At 49.2% G+C, this 19,043-nt stretch overlaps 1 protein-coding gene across 2 annotated transcripts in view; it reads left to right on the top strand.

The window, feature by feature from the left end:
- The window catches only part of Daglb (diacylglycerol lipase beta), a 37,591-nt gene that overhangs the window by 11,774 nt on the left and 6,774 nt on the right, over nt 1-19,043 (top strand). Inside the window, exons 5-11 of one of the 2 annotated variants that reach the window (XM_055598634.1) lie at nt 3,004-3,126; nt 5,415-5,542; nt 8,969-9,095; nt 9,982-10,065; nt 12,809-12,886; nt 17,029-17,109; nt 17,199-17,326. In XM_055598634.1, the coding sequence (XP_055454609.1) occupies nt 3,004-3,126; nt 5,415-5,542; nt 8,969-9,095; nt 9,982-10,065; nt 12,809-12,886; nt 17,029-17,109; nt 17,199-17,326 (749 nt within the window). The remainder of the gene's footprint in view (nt 1-3,003; nt 3,127-5,414; nt 5,543-8,968; nt 9,096-9,981; nt 10,066-12,808; nt 12,887-17,028; nt 17,110-17,198; nt 17,327-19,043) is intronic. The other variant, XM_055598635.1, reaches the window with a different exon arrangement.

Raw genomic sequence — 19,043 nt, 5'->3', positions numbered from 1 at the left:
TCTCCTGTTACTGCGGGAAGAGGAGCACTTTGTACTGAGCCATGTGAGCCACCCTAAAATGGCTCTGAGGACCTGGACCCCTGGGCTTGGGGTTCCGGACTATGATACCCGGGGGGCGTGGCAGGCAGCAGCAAGGAGGGCTGAAAATATACTGCCCAGGGAGGGTGGGGAGTGGCGTGGCAGGCCACAGTTAACTGGAAGGCTGGCCAGGCCTTTTCTGCCCCTGGTTTGTTTTGCTTGACTGAGACAGGGTCTCCTGTAACCCAGGCTGGCCTGACACTGACTGTGTAGCCAAAGATGACCTTGAACTTCTGACACAGCTTCATCTACCTCCTCAGTGCTGGGATTACAGGCACGCATCACCATGTCCTGTTTCTTTTGGTGTCAAGGACGCAACCCAAGGCTTCATGTGTCTAGGCATGTGCTGTCCTTGCTGATCCCCAGCCCAGCCCTCCCCTCAGCCCCTTTCTTGGTGGCTAGGCGTGTCCTTTCTTTGATATTGGTTCACCACAGTCCAGCTACGCACTGTTTTTAAGGAACTAAATAGCATTAGGAAAGAATCTGCCAGTTGTCTTTTTATATCTCCTGTGTCCAGCGTAGTCAGCAGATACACAATGTCCGGCATTCCAGGGCTGGCAAAATGTCTCGGCAAGTCCTGGCACTTGATGACCTGAGTTCCCACATAAGTGGAAGGCGAGAACTGACTCCTGCAAGTTGTCCTCCGCCCTCTGTCCATGTACATAAACACAAAAGAATGTAAAAAATAATTTAAAGAAATATTTCTTGCTGCTTACCCTGACTAGTGGCTGAGGTGCAAAGGGAGCCATTGTTTAGGATGAGCTTCCCAAGGACTTGGACATGCTCGGCTTTCTCTCTCCTCTCTATGTGTCTCTTTGTGTAACGGATGTGTGGCAACTACTGTTATTTTTGGTACAGAAACCAAGTAAAAGAGAAGATTCCTTTTGACACCCTGTGCACCTTCCTCTCTCTCTGTCTCTCTCTGTCTCGCTTCTCTGTAGTGTCTGACTTTGAACTGTTGGGAGCTAGCAGCGTGTGTGGCAGCAGGTGCACACCAGTGGCCTTTGTGGGGACCTAAGAAGTGTGCCTGTAAATACTTTTTTTCCTTTTTGACTTGTTTGAATTTTTATCACTTATTTTTGGTTTTTCGAAACAGGGTTTCTCTGTGAAGCCCTGGCTGACCTAGAATTTTCTCTGTAAGCCAGGCTGGCCTGACTCTGCCTCCTGAGTGCTGGAATTAAAGGTGTGCACCACCACTGCTGGGCTTAAACTTGTTTTTATTTTTATTAGTTGCATATGTGTGAGTGTATGCCTCATGTACACAGGTACCCAAGGAGGCCAGATAAGGGTGTCAGCTCCCCTGCAGCTGGAGTTACAGGGAGTTGTGAGACTATCTGATTGGGTGCTTGGAACTGAACTCCAGTCCTCTGCAGGAGAACAAGCATTCTTAGCCACGGAGCCAACTTTCCAGCTCTCTTCTAAATCTTACAACCCAATCTCAGGATATCTAGAGGGAGAGGTGGTATTTAGTTACTACCATTTTTACCTTTGGGGGACAGGGTCTCATTAGCTGAGAGTGACCTGAACCCCTGGTCCTCCTGCCTCTGTATCCTACGTGTAAGAGATGACAGGTGTGCTCCATGGAGACAGGTGTCATGCCGGGCTGGAGCTGGAACACAGGGGTTCGTGCATCATAGACACTCTCTGTCCATCAGGCCCAGTGGACCGATCAGGTTCTTCCCGTGGGCCAGAAGTGCCTGCTTCTGGTGGGGAATTCTGTTCAGTTGCTTGTTTTTAACTGTTTGTGTGGGGAGGTGCGTGGCATTTGTGGAAGTCAGAGGAGAGCCGGCAGGAGTTGGCTCCCTCCCTCTATCAAGTGTGTTCTGGGTATCACATTCATTTTGTCAGGCTTGCATGTGACTGCCTTTAACTGAGCCGCTCATCCTGTGGCCTGCTGCCTCAACCTTCCTTTTTTGACAAAAGGACTCATTGTATAGCTCAGGCTGGCCCTGAACTTGCCATTCTCACGCCTTTGGGTCCTGCAGTTCAGACATGTGCCACCAGGCTCAACTGGTAGAGGATTTCTGACTTGTATGATTGTCCATACAAGAAGCCTCACTAGTGTTTTACTGGTTTCTGGTTTCTTTCAAGGCACAGCATACCCAGAAATCATATGTTCATCCTCATGAATCTGCCACTGAGTATGTACCAATATAAACTTCACATCAGCCAGATGCCCTGGCGCACACCTTTAATCCCAGCGCTCCTTTGGTAGGATGGAAGCTCACAGGCTATTGAGCCTGGAGAACACAGTCCAGGAGGTATGAAAAGAGAGACCCCCACCCCAAAACAAGTTAGGAGGAGAGAACCAGTCTGTAAGAGTTGCCCTGTGACTCTCACACATGTACCCTGGCATGTGTGCACTTGCACACAGACACACTTTTTTAAGAAAAATAAGTCACCTAAAATAAAATTATGATAAAATGATCTATCTAGCAGATTTGTCTGAGGACAAGATGTGAAAAATACTAAGAAACCCCACAAAGGAAGATGCTCTTTAAAGTATGTCTTTAAGGACTGGAGAGATGGCCCAGTGGTTAAGAGCACTCCCTGCTCATGCAGAGGACCTGCATTCAGTTCCCGGCGCCCTCATTGGTTAGCTCACAAATGCCTGTGACTCCATCACCAGGGGCTCCAACACCTTCTAGCCTCTGGGGCATGTGCACACGTGCACTTAAACACGTGACATGTGCTTATACTTGGGAGGTGGAGGCAGGAGGATGTGAAATTCCAGGTCATGTTTAGCTACACGGTAAGCTGAAGGCCAACCTAAGCTGCACAAGATTGTCGCAAACAGAAAGCAACAAATACCTCTTTCTATGTAACATACCTGCACGTTTGCCTATGAACTCTGTTCACCTGGGTGCTGAGGGTGCCAGGCAGTCAGATGGGTTTTACGGCAGGCCATTGTGCTTTCCCACCCAGGACACAGACCTGGTGCCCAGTGATATTGCGGCAGGCTTCACCCTTCTCCACCAGCAGCAGGACAATATCAGCAACAGCCTGGAGCCTCGGGAGGTCGTCACCCACTCTCCAGGGCAGTCTCAGGTAATGACCGAGCCACCTCTGACGTTCGTGCTTCTGTGTAGATCTCCAGAGTCCTGCAGCCAAAGCCTGGCATGGGGCACGCAGGAGGATGAAGCAGGAAGATTGTGAGTCAACTGCCTGGGCAATGTAGTGAGACCCAGGCTAGAAACAGACCCTGTGTAAGAAGAGAGAAGAAGGGGGGGAGGAATGAAGGGAGGGAGGCAGACGGGGAAGAAGAGAGGTGTAGCCAAGAACGATTTCCATAGCTTTTGCACTGAATCGCCCAGATCCCAGGCACAGGAAGCTCACTTCAGTCTTACTGTCTAAGTTGCATTGTAGGAAAATCAGTGTTGGGTCCTGTCTTCCAGAAGAATTTCTTCTGGGATGGGGCCTGAGTCACCCCAGAGTGTGTTTTCAATGTAGGTCTAGAAAGCAGAAACAGATTTAGCTTTGCCTGATGAAAAATTTCCTGCCCTAGATGTTTATGTTTCCCTAAGAGAGAGTCATGCTGGGCATGGCAGTGCACACCTGCTTGTCCAGCAGTAGGGCCCAGAGGCAGGAGGATTGTGAGTTCCAGGCCACCCTAGGCTACACGATAGAAGGGACAAAACTAACTCATTCTTCTCTTTCCTTCCCTCCCTCTTTTCCTCTATCCCTTTTTGCATTGTTGGGCGTAGAACCCAGAATCTTGTGCACACTTCTAGGTAAACCCTCAAGAAAATAACACAGAGAAGCCATGGCAGCCAGGCACTGATTGCACCCATGCTGTTGGGAGTCCCTCAGGCATTGCTGCTGTGACATGCTAGGACTAAGGCAACTTATGAAAGAAAGCATTTATTTGGGGCTTACAGTTCTAGAGGGGTAGAGCTCTTGGCTGTCAGCAGTGGGCGGGCAGGCCTGGCGCTGAAGTAGTCGCTGAGAGCCCACATCATAAGACAACCATGAGGAAGAGAAAGAGCTTCTGGGAATGGTGTGAGTCTTTTGAAACCTCAAAGACTTTCCCCTGTGATACACCTCCTCCAGGTACCAACAGCACCCTTGTTGCTGGCTGGAAAGCTATGAAGGCCTCTGTGCAGGAAGTTCCTGAAGAGTCAGAAAACCCACCAGGGATTCCTGCCTTCCTCCCTCACATTTCTGGTGGAATCCATTGCTGGCCGTTTAAAAACCAGCTTTTTAGCAGCTGGTGGGTCTGAGAGTTCAAGGCTGGCCTGATCTGTGTAGCAAGTTCCAGGCCAGCCAGAGATACATACTGAGACTTTGTCTCAAAAAATAAAAGTGCTAGGTGTGAGGCTGGCATGGTAGCACACGTCTTTAGTTCCAGCCAGGAAGGCAGAGGCAGGTGGATCCCTGTGAGTTCAAGGACAGCCTGAGTCCAGGACAGCCAGGGCTACACAAAGAAACCCTAACTCAAAAAAGCAAAAGAAAGAAAAAAAAAAAATGCTAGCTATGGTGGCATATGCCTTTGGTCCCAGCACTCAGGAGATAGAGGTGGTAGATCTTTGAGTTCAAGGCTAGCCTAGTTTGCAAAGCAAGTTCCGGGTCAGGACAGCCAGAGGTTTCTAAAGACAGGGTCTTTAAAAACAAACAGTTTTTCCCCTACAAGAGGCGGGAAAGATGGCTCAGCTGTTAAACTCTTGCCACACAGGTATGAAGGCTGGAGTTTGGCTCCCCAGAACCCATGTAAATGCTGGGTGGGTGTGTTGGCCTGAAATTCTAGTCTTGGAAGGTGAAGATAGGAGCGGCTGAAAGGTGTTTACGAGACTGCCCAAGTTAGTGAGCCCTGGATTTGAGTTAAGGACCCTGCCTCCATGAATAAGGTGGAAGAGTGAGGCTTCTCATGTGAACCGTGGGCCTCCACACACAAACAGATGCACACACACACCAGTGCCTACACCTTTATGAAACACACAGGTGCACCACAAATACACATGGGAGAAAAGTCTTGAGAGTCAAGGAGGAATGAGCAGGAAGACTTGGAAGCTGGAGTCCAGCTGTAAGACCTCAGTTGGGTGAGGCTCAGTAGCTCAAGTGTATGCTTCGGCAGCGTGGGGCCGGAGTGCAGATTCCTGGAACTCACATGTAGGCTGCCATACTGAGTGCTTCTGTGATCCCAGGGTTCTCAAGGCGAGATGGGAGCTGGGGACGGGACAGTTAGGAGGCTGGAAAACAAGCCAGCTCGGGTATCCCACAAACATTGTTTTTCCAACAAGGTGGAAGGTGAAGACAGGCACCTGAGGCTCAAACACACAGCTTTCTCCATTGTTGTCTCTCACACACACCTAAAAGGGCTTCTTTTCATTCTCTCCTAGGAAGCTGATTTGGATGCAGAGGTGGAAAACTGCCACCACTACATGCCGTTTGCAGCAGCTGCCTATGGATGGCCCCTGTACATCTATAGAAACCCGTTTACAGGGCTGTGCAGGATTGGTGGCGACTGGTAGGTCAGCATGGTGTGGTCCCCTCATGGGATTTTTAAGAAAATATACATGTTGAAAGCATGTAAGAATAGAACAAAGAAGGCATAAGTCCTTTAGCTTGAATCTGTCTAGATCTGTAACTCGTGTATCCTGAGTCCTCTAGAGTCTATGCTTTATCTCTCTCTCTCTCTCTCTTTTTTTTTTCTGAGACAAGGTCTCCCTATGTTGCCTGTGGCTGGCCTGAAAGAAATTCAAAATGTAGATCTAGCTGGCCTTGAACTCTCCAAGATGACCGCCTCTGCCTCCCAAGTTCTGGGAGTAAAGGTGTATGCTGCCACGTGTGGCAGTTGCGAATTTTTAAAAAGCTACTTGTGATTACATTTATTTTATCTGTATGTGTGAGTGCGGATGTGGAAGATAGAAGACAATGCTCCCTCCTAACGTGGTTGCACGGATGTCACATTAAAGAATGAAAAGTACAGGCTTCCCTTTGGAATAGTTTCCAGAGAGCTGGCCCAAATGTGAATTGTCCGCTTCCCTCCGTGTCTTTTGTCTGTCTGTAGTTTGCAGTCTGTGGCCTTTCTCTGTCTGGTCTTTGTCTGCTGTCTGTATGTCCTGCCTGTCCCTACCATGGTTTTTTGAAACCATGGTACAGGGAGGGAAGGAGGCATGCTTTTCTACAGAAATCTTAGACTGAGTTTGACAAGGGAAGAAGTTACTTTACTGACCCAGAACAGCACTCAGAACCACACAAAGATGTGATCGACTTACGTGTGCATGTTGCTTCCAACATCCACGGACAGTCATCGCTTAAGGCCACTCTTAGCCTGTTGGCTGTTTCAGCAAATGATCGCCACAGCATGCACACACACACACACACACACACACACACACACACACACACACACACACACTTTATGCTGGGTTGGTTCTTGGAAAGAAAAGTTTAAGAATGGAGCTGTGCAGGCCAAGCAGTGGTGGTGCGCACCTTTAATTCCAGCACTCAGAGACGCAGAGGCAGGCAGATCTCTGTGAGTTCGAGGCCAGCCTAGCCTACAGAGTGAGTTCCAACCCTTGGAAAGCCGAACCAAACAGAACAACAAACAAAAGATTGGAACTGAGCGTTTAGCTTTACTTGTAGAAGCTGATTCAGTGAGACATCACTGCATATTAAGGTTGGTTACATTGTTCTCTTAGGGGCAGACCTATTACACAGTAGGACAGCAGGTTGAGGTCATGGTTTAAAACTATCTCAGGATATATCATGAACTTGATTGCAAGATCCGAAAAATGTTCAGTCTCTGAAGGCAAGAGGGATTTTCAGGAAAATATATTCTCATACTCTAGGAATCGGACTCAGATTGTCAGGCTTGGTGGCAAGTGAATTTCCCGCTCAGCCATCTTGCCAGCTCATGCTCCTTTATCTGTTAACAACCTGCCTGGATTTCCTCACAACAGCCATCACAGTGAAATTATAAAAATCAGGAAAGTTATCATTGATCATTAACTGGTAACTTGTATTTGAATTCTTTCTGCTGTCCCAATAATATGCATGTGTGTACTAGATGAAAGTGGTATGTATCTGAGTGTGCATGTGTGTGCACATGCATGCGTGTGGGTTCGGAGACCATAGGAGGGTGTCGGTGTCCTGCTGTACTTTATTGTCTTAGGGTCTCTCATTGACCCTGGAGCTAAGCTGCTGGCCAGTAGCCTTAGCCATCCTCCTGTCTCCACCCCATTACCTCACAGGGCTGGGTTACAGACATACTCGTGGCCACACCTGACCTAGTACATGGCTACTGTGGGTTTGAACTCTGGTCCTCCTGTTTGCACAGCGAGTACTCTTTACCACTAAACTACCTACCAGCCTTTTTTTCCCCCCTGATAGAACCCAGGGTCTTGTACTCACTAGGCGAGCATCCTAGTGAGTCCTCATCCACCAGGTCCAGGTTTCAAATCCCTTTGTTCTTGTATAAGTCAATCGTCACTAGACTGGAGTGGGTGGACACTTACTGTTTTCTCAAATCCTCATCTCCTCCACTGTACAGAAAGTTTACGATTGCCTGTTCCTTGGTATCTGTTCCGACACATGCTTCTTGCTTCATTCACAGCTGTGGTTCATTGCTGCTGTTTCTATAACTGTTGATAGTCACATGCCCTGACCTGACTGTGCAGGCTGGTTCCAGTGTCCTTTTGATAGGACCCTGTCACTTTCTGGGCACTTCCCTAGTTAATTGTCAGTTTTGAGACTGGGTCTCATGTAGCCAAGGATAACCTTGAACTCCTGATCCTCTGCTAGGATTACAGGCTGCCACAAGTGGCTTCCTCATTTGTCTCAAATGGAAATTTTCCAAATGTTATTATTAATGTGTGCAAACTTTGCAAACTGTATGCCGTAGCACACGTGTGGAGGTCAGAAGACAGCCTTCAGGACTTGGCTCTGTCTCTCACCGAGAGTTCTAGGATTGAGCTCAGCAGGAGTTTAGCCACTGAGCCATCTTGGCTTTGATGGAAGGTGTTGCAGCCACAGCCTGTGCTTGCTCCACTTGCAGGGTGGAGATACTGATTAGAAACTGGATCTGAGTGCTAGGTGTGTCTGTCCCTCCTGGGGTGCTGCACCCTGCAAGGCTTTCCGATGGATACAGATAGGCAATTCAAGAAAAAAAAAATGAAGATACATTTTTGTTTGTTCTGTGTGTGTGTTTGTCTGTGTGTATGTGGACATGGATGTTAGAGCAGAAGACAGCTTGGGAGAGTGTGGATCCCCTCCCAGGCAAACTCAGGTCATCAGGTTTGACAGTGGTGTCTTTGCGTGCCAAGCCAGTTCCCTGGCCCCAGCCACAGAAATTTTCCGTGACCTTTCCCATGTGATGTTTCTGTCAGTTTTCACCTGTGCCAGTCTGGAACCCAGCCGCAGGGTACTTTGCTCTCACGCTTGATCCCTGGTGCTTCCGAAGTTTCTCTGGCATCCTGGTACCTCATATTGGTAACAGGGTTGGAGGGCTGGCTCCGTCAGTAAAGCACTTGCTATCCAAGCGTGGGGACCTGAGTTGGGAGCCTCAGCATCCACGTAAAAATGCTTGTTCAGACTCCGCCCGTGCCCCCCCCCTCCCCATAAGGTGGGGAGACAGGAGGGTCTCTGGGACTTGCTGGCTGCCAGCCAAGTTCAGTGAGACATCCCATGCTCACGTACATGTTAGTGCACATGCGTGGGCACGCACGAAAGAATGAATGAATGAGTGAATGAATGTCCAGAATGTAGTAGCTCAATGAAAAAGCATTTGCTCCATGTGCAAGACCCATGGATTCCATCCCCTGCCACTCAAGACCGGTTATGTGGTAGTGGTCACCTGCCCTCTAGAGTTTCCACATAGACCGTACAGTGGGGTCGATGTGCGCCGGTGAGGGCCTCCCGCGGCCACAACCACCTCCTGCCCTTCCTCTAGTTGCAGAAGCAGAGAGACAGAGTACGATGCAGTTGAGGGTGACCAGCACAACTGCCACTTCTCCTCCATCCTGAGGACCACAGGGCTGCAGTACAGGGACTTCATTCACATAAGCTTTCACGACAAGGTACTGTCTCAAACGGGGGTATCTACATGTGGGTCCTAGAGGCCTGTGAGATCTAGTGGTAGCGCATGCTCAGGTGCGCGTCTGTGTGTGGGCGTGCATGTGTGCATATGGGTCCTGGACATTGAACTTGGGTTATCAGGCTTAGCAGTGAGTAGCTCGACTTACTGAGCCATCTGGCTAATTCCCAGCCTCCCTACTCTCGAGATGGTCTCACTGATTTTCCCATTCAGTCCCAGAACTTACTCTGACCCAGGCTTGAAACCATTGTCCTCCTGCTTCAGCCTCAGCTTCTTAAATAGCTGGGATCACAGTGCAGGCCTGAAATGGATTATTCTCCATAGAAGGCATGCGCACACACCTGAGCTTGCCTACCTACCAGCCTCAGAAGTCTTTTCAGCGTTGTTCAGTGGCTCTCCAACCATCTATGCTCTCCAGCCCACAGAATCTCTTGGCAAAACTTTTCTTTTGTTTGTTTTGTTTTTCGAGATAGAGTTTCTCTGTGTAGCCTTGGCTGTTTTGGACAAGCTTGGTAGACCAGTCTGGCCTCGAACTCACAGAGATCCGCCTGCCTCTGCCTCCCCAAGTGCTGGAATTACAAGCATGCACTACTGCACCTAGCTTCTTGGCAAAACTTTTAAGATTTCTGCAGTTGGGCTGGTAAGACGGCTCAGTGGGTAAAGGCACCTACCACCAAGCCTGTCCTCTCATTTTTCACACATGCACGTACACATACCCTCCACCAAAACTCCTGCCAAGTGTGGTGGTGCATGCCTATAGCCCTAGTCCTCGGATGCTGAGGCAGGAGGGTAGAGAGAGAGCCAGGTTTCTTTGTAGTTGCTGGTGTCTGTGCCGTGTGAGGTAGCCCTTGTGCTGGTTTATCTTCCAGGTGTATGAGCTGCCCTTCATAGTGGTCCTGGATCACAGGAAGGAGGCTGTTGTGGTCGCCATCAGAGGTACCATGTCTCTCCAGGTAATGCTGGTGTGCTTGACAGATTGGAACGTGGGCACCCAGGGGTGCTTAGAGCAGGGGAGAGCTTCCGTTAGGAACAGAGGAAGTCACTGTGAGGCAACCACGGGAAGCTCTGAAGCCAGGAAGCAAGTGTGGGTTGTGAAACGCTGATGATGAGACATGGGGAGGTGGGTCCCATGTAGCTACCAGCTGTTGGCAGCAGAGAGGCCAGCATGTTCCAAGACAGACTAGAGGGGTACTTGCTTGGTTTGCCTCCTGCTGACCCTTAGATATGCCTGCATGACCCCAAGCCCACTCTCTGATTTCTGTACCCAGAGCCTGATGGGACAGCGAGAGCAGTCTTGTATCAGGAGATACACTGAGCCATGTACAGTGGTACGCTCCTGTAATTCCACCACTCCAGAGGCTGAGGCAGGAGGATGGCAAGTTTGAGGCCTGCTTGGGGTGCATAATAAGCCCGAATTTTAAAAAGGGGGTGGGGACGGCAGCTGGGGAGATGACTCAGTGGTAAAGTGGTAAAGGGCAAGGACCTGCATACAGTCCCCAGAATCCACATAAAAGCCAGCGGTGGTAGCATGTCTGTGGTCCTCTGTTCTACAGCAAAATGGGAGATGGAAATGGGGCTTTCTGTGGAATCCCATGGACCAGATAGCCTGGCATGTACATCAACCACAAGAGACCTTGCCTAAGACAAGGTGGAGGCTGACATCTGAGGCAGCCACCACACCTGGGCATCCACACATGCGCCTGCATCCACACACATGAGGGTGCACATGTGCAGTACACACAAAGTTAAAAAAGCAGCCACACACTATCAGGTTCCTTTTTGGGGTTCTCTCCAGGCCCTCCCTTCCTGTAGTCTCCTTGTGCTAGCTCTTCTCGGGTACAGTGAGCCCCTTGTCCCCTCCAGTCCTCTCCTGGCTCTGCTTGTTGAGCTGTCTTTCCCCTTTCAGCATCTGCTTTCTGGTTTCTTCTCTGCCACCCCCACTCTCACTTCCTAGTTCTTCACTTCCCCAGAAAGGGCCAGTGTTACTGCTGAGCAGGCAGGACAAGCCTGGACTCACTGATGCTTTGCAGGCTGAAACAAAGGTTTAAAGTTCAGGGCTAGCCTGAGCAACTTAGACCCTGTATCAGAATAAAACAGGGCTGGAAACATGGCTCGGCCCTACATGAGTTTCATTCCCAGCACCTACACAGCAGCTCATAACCATCTGTAACTCCATTTCCAGGGGATCCAGCACCTTTTTCTGGCCTGTGTGGGTATCAGGCATGCATGTGTTGCACAGACATAATTTGTAAGCAAAGCACCCATACACATAAAAATACTCTAATAAAGAGGGCTGGGAGGGTGGACATCATGGTGTCACAACTTTAATTCCTGCTCATGGGAAGCAGAGGCAGGTAGGTCTCTGAGAGGCAGAGGCCAGCCTGGTTTATACAGTGAGTTCTGGGCTAGCCAAGGCTACATAGTGAGACCTGGTCTAAGAAGAGAGCCTGGGCATGTACTGTGGTACCTGCCTAGTATCTCCCTGTCAGAGGCTGTTAATGAAGGTAGAATGCTGAACCCACCATGAGGAAGGGCCTGAGCGCAGTCTGTAGTGTAAGTGAGCCCTCATCTCAGCCATCATCTTAGATCTCACAGCCTCAGGCTATATCCTTCTTTCCTAGTCTTTTTCTGACCAGTTGTTTCCCTGCAGCGAGAGAAAGGTTTCCCGTCGGCTCAGTCCCCATCTAGGCTCTCATCATCCTAGTCCATCCATTTTCTTTTCAGGCAGGCCCTTCCTACGTAGCTCCCAAGCGTCCCCAGATGCTGGAGTTGCAAGGATGCTCCCAACACAACCTGCTCCCGTCTGTTCTTTATGCTGCGCACAGGCCTTCGCTCTTCCTTTCTCTCTGGAGACCTCCAGTGCACACAGCTTCCCACAGAGTGCTGTTCCCCATCAGCCTGGTGGGTGCTCTGTGACCTGCCTGGCACCTTTTCCTAGTCCTGCTCTGTACACAGCACTAAGTGTGCCGGGTGGCCTCTAGATGGCCCGAGGGGCTTTTTCTCATGTGGGAATGAGCAGGACATGGCGATGTATACCTGTAATTTCAGGAGCCCAGCCCGGGAGGCGCATATGCTCATGTGCTTACTGTGTATTCCTTCATGTCGGCCCTGCCCCTCAGCCCAGCTCTCCTGTCAGCATCTTTAGGACTATTTAGTGAGCCATTGAGTGAGTGCTTCTGAGGACCAGCACAGGGCTTTGTTCAAACCCAGAAACATGCCCCAGGCTGGGAAGGTCCTTAGATCACTGCAAGACAAAGGTACTTCTGGATGCCCTTTGTCCCTTCCACCATTGCCATTCCTGCCTCACCTGTGTTCTCTGCAGGAGGCTGGGTTACATTTGTCTCTGCTGTCTGACTGCACTGTCTGCGATCCTTTAGAGCAATGCTTCTCAGCTGTCCTAACACTGAGACCCTTTAATGCAGTGCTGTGGTGAACTCAACCATAAAATTATTTTCATTGCTACTTCTTAACGGTAATTTTGCTCCTATTATGAATCATAATATAAATATCTGTGTTTCCCCAGTGATCTTAGGCGAACGCTGTGAAAGGGTTGCCCCAGGGGATCTCAACCCCAGGTTGAGATCACCTTCTTTAGAGTGTCCTGGGAGCAAGAGGCCAGGCCCCCAGCCTTACCACATGCAGCCTTCGCCTGATGTGCAGCTCCGCAGGCTGACCTTGCTGTCTCCACATTCACAGGACGTCTTGACCGACCTGTCTGCAGAGAGTGAGAACCTAGAGCTGGATGCTGAGATACAGGACTCTGTGGCCCACAAGGTACATTTATTTTGAGAGCGGCCATTTCAAAGAGGCCAGGGAGAGTGGGCTGTCAGATCAAACACATGAGGCAGTTGTTGTTTCCTTTTCTTCTTTGTTTTTCTCTTTTAGAACGAGTCATTTGTAGCCCAGGCTAGCCCATAACTCACTTTGTAGTTAAAGATGAACTTTCTGATAACCCTGTCTCCAGTCCGAACACTGGGATTACAGGTTGGGGATCAAATCCAGGGCTTCACAGATGCTAGCCGAACATTCTGTCAACTGAGCTACATCCCCAGTCAGTTTCCCTCTAAAGTCTGAGAAAAATGCTCAGAGCAGCAGCATGGCGCTCCAGCCTCGTGGGCTGCACGGGCTGGACAGCTCACTACCCACAAGTTCCCTGTGGATGTGGCCACAGCCTAGTTCTCTGTTTCTTTCTTCCTGTCCTTTGGGGGTGGAGTGGGGCAGAGTTCCTCCAGGGAGGAGGAAAACCCCACTTCAAACGGGTATGTGTGTGAGATGGTTTTTAAATGTTGGTAAAAATAAGGATAGTAACTCCAGACTTGGAGAGCCTCAGGTAGGGGGATCATGAATTTCAGGCTGTCTTTCACTACATGGCAAGGTCTAGACCATGTGAGCTTTGTAGTGATATTTTCTCTCAATAAACCAAAAAACACAAGATGGATGGGAAGATAGGTGTATGGATGATGGATGGGTGGATGGATGGATGGATGGATGATGATGGATAGATGATAGATGGGTGGATGGATGGGTGGGTGGGTGGATGATGGATTGATGGATGGATGATTGGATGGGTGGGTGAATAGATGATAGATGGATGGGTGAGTGTGTGGATGATGGATGGATGGATGATGGATAACATTTATCATTTTAACCATTTATGAAAGTTCATTTCAGTGCCATCATGTGTTTTACAGCGTGTGTGCCCATGTCTTCTATCTATACCCTAATTTTTCATGAACCGTGATATTGGCTCTGAGCTTGTTAAACACTAATGGCCCCACTTTCAGCTCTGGTAGCCTCTATTCTACTCTCTCACCTTGTGAGGTTGCTTCTTGTAGTATTCTTCTTTATGTTTGAGTGTTTGTGCATGTATGTTTGTGTGTGTTCCTGTATGTGTGCAGGTTCACCTGTGTATGTATACCCAAAGGTCAGAGGTTGATGTTGGACGTCTTTTTCAATTGTTTTTTGCCTTAGTTTTTGAGATAGGGTGTCTAAATAACCCTAGATTGGGTGTTTAAATCTGTTTGAATGGGGCCCAGGAAGCAGCTCAACGGGTGAAGTGCTTGCCAGGCAAGTGTGAGGATCTGAATTTGGGTCTCCAGCACTCAACGTGCAAGAGCAGGTGTGGCAGGTGTGCCTCTGTAATGTCCACACTGGGTGGGTGGAGGCAGGCAGATTCTGGATTATGCTCACTGGACAGTCTCATGTAAACAGCAAGTGGGCACTTTAGTCTCAGCTGTGGGAAGATGGAGGCAAGAGAAGCCTCAGTTGCTCTGGGACCAGCTAGTCCAGCAAACAGAGGCAAGAACCAACATCCGAGGCTCTAAGTGTCCTCAGACCTGCACCTGTGTGCTCTGGCATGTGAGTATCCACACTCAATGTGTACACACGCACACACACACAAATAAATAAAAAGGAATGGCCTTCTTCAGAGCTGTGCCCATTAATGGTATATTATTTTGAACAACTGTGTTATCAGTTGTTTCTGATCACCAGAACTTAACTAAAGCAGGGGTAGGGGTGTGGCTCAGTCAGTAGAGCATTTGCTTAGCATGCACGAAACCCTGGCTTCAGAGTCTGGCATCCCAGCCTGGGTGTGGTGGTGCACACCTATGTCCCAGTGCTGAGGAAGAGGAGGTACCAGACTCAGATCATCCTCAGCTACAAATAATGAGTTTGAGGCTGGCTTGAGTTACATAGTCAGGTCTCCCATTAATAAATACATAAGTAAGAAATGAGAAAATCCTCTTTTTCCTTATTCTGTCTATCTTTCATAACTCATTCCAGTCTTACTATAGTTCTCAAAAGAGTGTCTCTAAAAAATGTTTTTGCTTGTGTGTATGCACGAGTGCTTGCTTGTCTGCGTGGATACCATGTGTTTGCAGTGACCATAGAGGCCAGAAGAGGGCGTCAGGTCCCTTGGAATTGGTGTTACCAGGAGTTGTGACTCCTTATGGGAGTTAGGGATTGACCCTGGTTTCTCTGCCAGAGCTCCAATTGCTCTTAACCGCAGAACCGCCTCTCTGGACCACAGAGTAGTTACATTCTTCCATATCTTTGTTGAGACTGCCAACAAAGTTTTGTTTGCTGTTGAATGGGCAGCCAGGCTCTCACACAGTGCTTCTAAACTGGGGCCCTTTAATACAGTTCCTCATGTTGTGGTGACCCCCAGCCATAAAATTGTTTTCATTTGCTACTTCATAACTGTAATGTTGCTACTGTTATGAATCATAATGTGGCTATCTTACATGCAAGCTGGATGGTGGCACCGCACACCTTTAATCCCAGCCTCAGCAGGAAGAGCCAGGCAGATATCTGATGTCGAGTCCAGCCTGGTCTATAGACCCAGTTCCAGGACAGCCAAGCTACACAGAGAAACCTTGTCTCAGAAAGACCTCCACCAAAAAAAATCAGTAAAACTATCGGTGTATATATACGATACCCGAGATTTCTGATGTGTGGTCCTATAAGGAGCTGCAACCGCAGGTTGAGGGCTGCTGCAGAGCGGACAGTTTAACCCTCTGGGAACAGTCCTCGGCTCTGCCGCACCCCCATCAACCGTGGTGGAGCATACATTGTAGCATCTACCTTTCCAAAACAAGAAGCCACAAAGCCAGAGCCCCCAGAACACTGTTTGGGGGTCTTTCATTACCACACAACCTTTGAGTGTGTCCCACTTTCAAGATATTCTCTTCATCTCTCAGCTGTAGTTTGAAAGCTCAAAATACCAAGAAACAGCTTTCTCTACTTCCTCTGCTTTCTTTGGTTTGTAGTCCTCCAATTTGAGAGTGGGTTTACACAACTCAAAACTATGTTTTAAGTGTGAGTGAGGAGTGAGGTGCATGTGTGTCACAACATGCGTGCCAGAGAATAACTTATGAACCAAGTTCTTTCCTTCCACCATTTGGGTCTCAAGACTAGAATTCATCTAGGCCCAGCAGTAGGAACCTTGACCCCTGTCCCAGTGTGGCTGTCTCTAAATGGTGTGTTTAATATCTTTATAAAAAGATTATCCAGGCATGGTGGCGCAGCACTTGGGAGGCTGAGACAGGAGGACCAAAAGTGCCAGGCTTGGGCTGGGAGGATGCTTGCCACGCAAGCATCAGGACCCGAGGCTGGGTTCTCAGCACCGTGTAAGGAGCTGGACTAACCCCAGGTCTGGTGGGGGCTGGGGAGTGGAGACAGGCAGATCTCCGGGGCTTACTGGCCAGCCAGTGTAGCAGAACCAGCAGGTTCCAGGCCCAGAGGAACACCCTGTCTCAAAATATATGGTGGAGAGCAATAGAGGAAGTTCCCCAGAGCCCATCTCTAGCCTCCACACATGCACACACAAATGGCCCAACCCACGCATCTGCACACACAACACTTTCACACAAGACGTGCAAGGCCTGGCTGGGTTACACAGCAAAAATTGAGAACCAGGCTTGGCAACCTACAGACTATTTTTTTTTTTTTAATTTTTTTAGAAGACATATTTATGTATGTGTGTTTGTGTATGTGTGCACATGTCCAATGGAGGCCAGAGAGGGGCAGAACAAGAGATCCCGTGAAGCTGGACTTAGGAGTGAGCTGCCTAATGCGGGTGCTAGGAACTGAACCCTGGCCCTGTGATAGAAGCCCTTAATCATTGATCGATTTCTCCAGCCCATAATAGTAATTTCTAAAGGGTCTGCTGGTTGCTTACCCAGCATACACAGGGCCCCAGGTTCGCTCCTCCATCCGTAGGTGATGCGCTCAGTCATGTGTTGTGTGGCTGTGGACTAGTCCACAGAACCACATAGATGTGTCTGCTGCATAGCTAGATGTTCCTGGTGCTGCCCACTCACTTAGATCCAAAGCAGCACCCACTTCGTGGCAGCCAGCCTCTGGACCACAAGCCAAGAACATACCCGTTGACTCTACCCCATCTGTATCTTTAGGGAATTGCTCAAGCGGCCAGATACATTTACCGCAGACTGATCAATGATGGGATTCTGAGCCAAGCCTTCAGTGTCGCTCCGGTGAGAACGTTCATTTTGTATTTATGGTTCCTGTCACGTTCCACCTGTGTTCTTCTGGGCCTCAACTCCCTCTGCCCTCTGTCCTCTAGGAGTACAGGCTCGTTCTGGTAGGGCACAGCCTGGGAGCCGGAGCTGCAGCCCTGTTAGCCATCATGCTCCGGAGGGCCTACCCACAAGTCCGTGCTTATGCCTTCTCCCCACCCCGGGGGCTGCTGAGGTAAGGTTTCTGTCTCCCGCAGGACAAGTCAAGCAGCTATTAGTCTCTCATTTACATACAGTAATTGTGTCTCCTCCTGAGAAGTTTGTTTGTGGCGTGCTCACCTGGCATGCATGAAGCCTGGAGGTAGTGCATGCCTGTCACCACAGCTCTAGAGAAGCAGGGAGGGCTCGCCTGTCACCCTGCACTACATGAAACTCTGGGTCAAATAGGAAAAGAAAGACTATGTAGACTGAACACAGGAGTGCGTGCCTGTGGAGGCAGAAGCCAGAGCAGTGTAGTCCTGAGTGAGAGAGGTCTGGTCTCTTTCTTTCATTTCCTAAATAACCAGGCTAGTCCAACTTGATACGGAGCTGAGGGAGACACAGAACTGATCCCGTGCCTCGGCCTCCGTAGTGGCTGGGACTGTAATCCTGGTACATGATAGAATCTAAGTTTTTGCTGTTTTTTTTTTTTTTAAAGATCTTTTTGTAGTTCATATGAGTGTACATGTCTGCAGGCACCTACAGAGGACAGAGGCACCAGGATCCCCTGGGACTCGAGGTGCAGGCAGTGGTAAGCTGCCCGACTTGGGTGCTGGGAACTGTCCTCTGGAAGAGCAGCATGTGGGCTGCCCTTAGGTTGTTTTGTAAAGGCATTTGAGGACTGCAGCTTAATGACAGAGCGCTTGTCTGCCATGTGTGAGGTTCCGGGTTCAGTTCCCAGTATATGAGCGCCAGGAATGTGCGGGTGTCCATGGAAGCCAAGCCAAGGAGAGGGCATCCGTCCCCAGGCAGCTGGAGCTGTAGGTGGTGGTGAGCCACACACAGTGTTTCTGGGTTCTCCACATGAGCAATAAACACTCTCAACCAGCGAGCATCTGTTCAGCCTCAAAGTTTTTCGTTTGAGAGCATTCGAGCATACAGGAGTGTACATGTGGGTGTGTTTGTGCAGTGGCGCACCACGTGTGGAGGATAACTGGGAGGTCGGGTCTCCTCTCCACTGTCTGGGTCCCAGGGACTGAACTCACATCATCAGGCTTGGCCGCAAGTGTTTTTACACGCCGAGCCCTGTTTAACGGAAGTGAGCCAGAGGCAGAGGATCCCCATGAGCCTCCCATGAGCCTCCCCTGCTGCCCGCCACCTCCCCAATCCCTAGCAATCTGCACTTGCTAGGCCCACCATGTGTATAGGGGTCACCTGGCCGCTGCACCTGCCACATTATTTTTATTTTATTATTATTATTTTATTTTTATTATTTTACACACAGGACATTATTTTTATGAGTTTGAAAACTGTTTTTCTCGGGCTGGAGAGATGACTCAGTGGTTAAGAGCACTGTCTACTCTTCCAAAAGGACCAGGGTTCAATTCCTAGCACCCACATTGGCAGCTCACAACTCTCTGTAAAATAAACAAAAAAGCAAAGAAAACTGTTTTTCTTGGCTGATTGAGCGTGTTGGGTGGACTATGCTATGTAAACGTTTGACAAAACAATAAAAAAAGACTAAAATTAAGGATTAAAAAATAAAAGATGGGACTGGAGAGATGGCTCAGCGGTTAAGAGCACTGGCTGCTTTTCCAGAGGTCCTGAGTTCAATTCCCAGCAACCACATGGTGGCTCACACCGTCTATAATGAGATCTGGTACCTCTTCTGGTGTTGGTGAAAACAGAGCATTCATATACATTAGATAGATAGATAGATAGATAGATAGATAGATAGATAGATAGATAGATAG

The sequence above is a fragment of the Psammomys obesus genome, unplaced genomic scaffold (assembly GCF_907164565.1).
Source record: "Psammomys obesus unplaced genomic scaffold, mPsaObe1.curated_primary_1811, whole genome shotgun sequence".
Lineage (NCBI taxonomy): Eukaryota > Metazoa > Chordata > Mammalia > Rodentia > Muridae > Psammomys > Psammomys obesus.
Note: the sequence above shows the minus strand (reverse complement) of the source record. Positions and strands in the feature narration are given on the sequence as shown.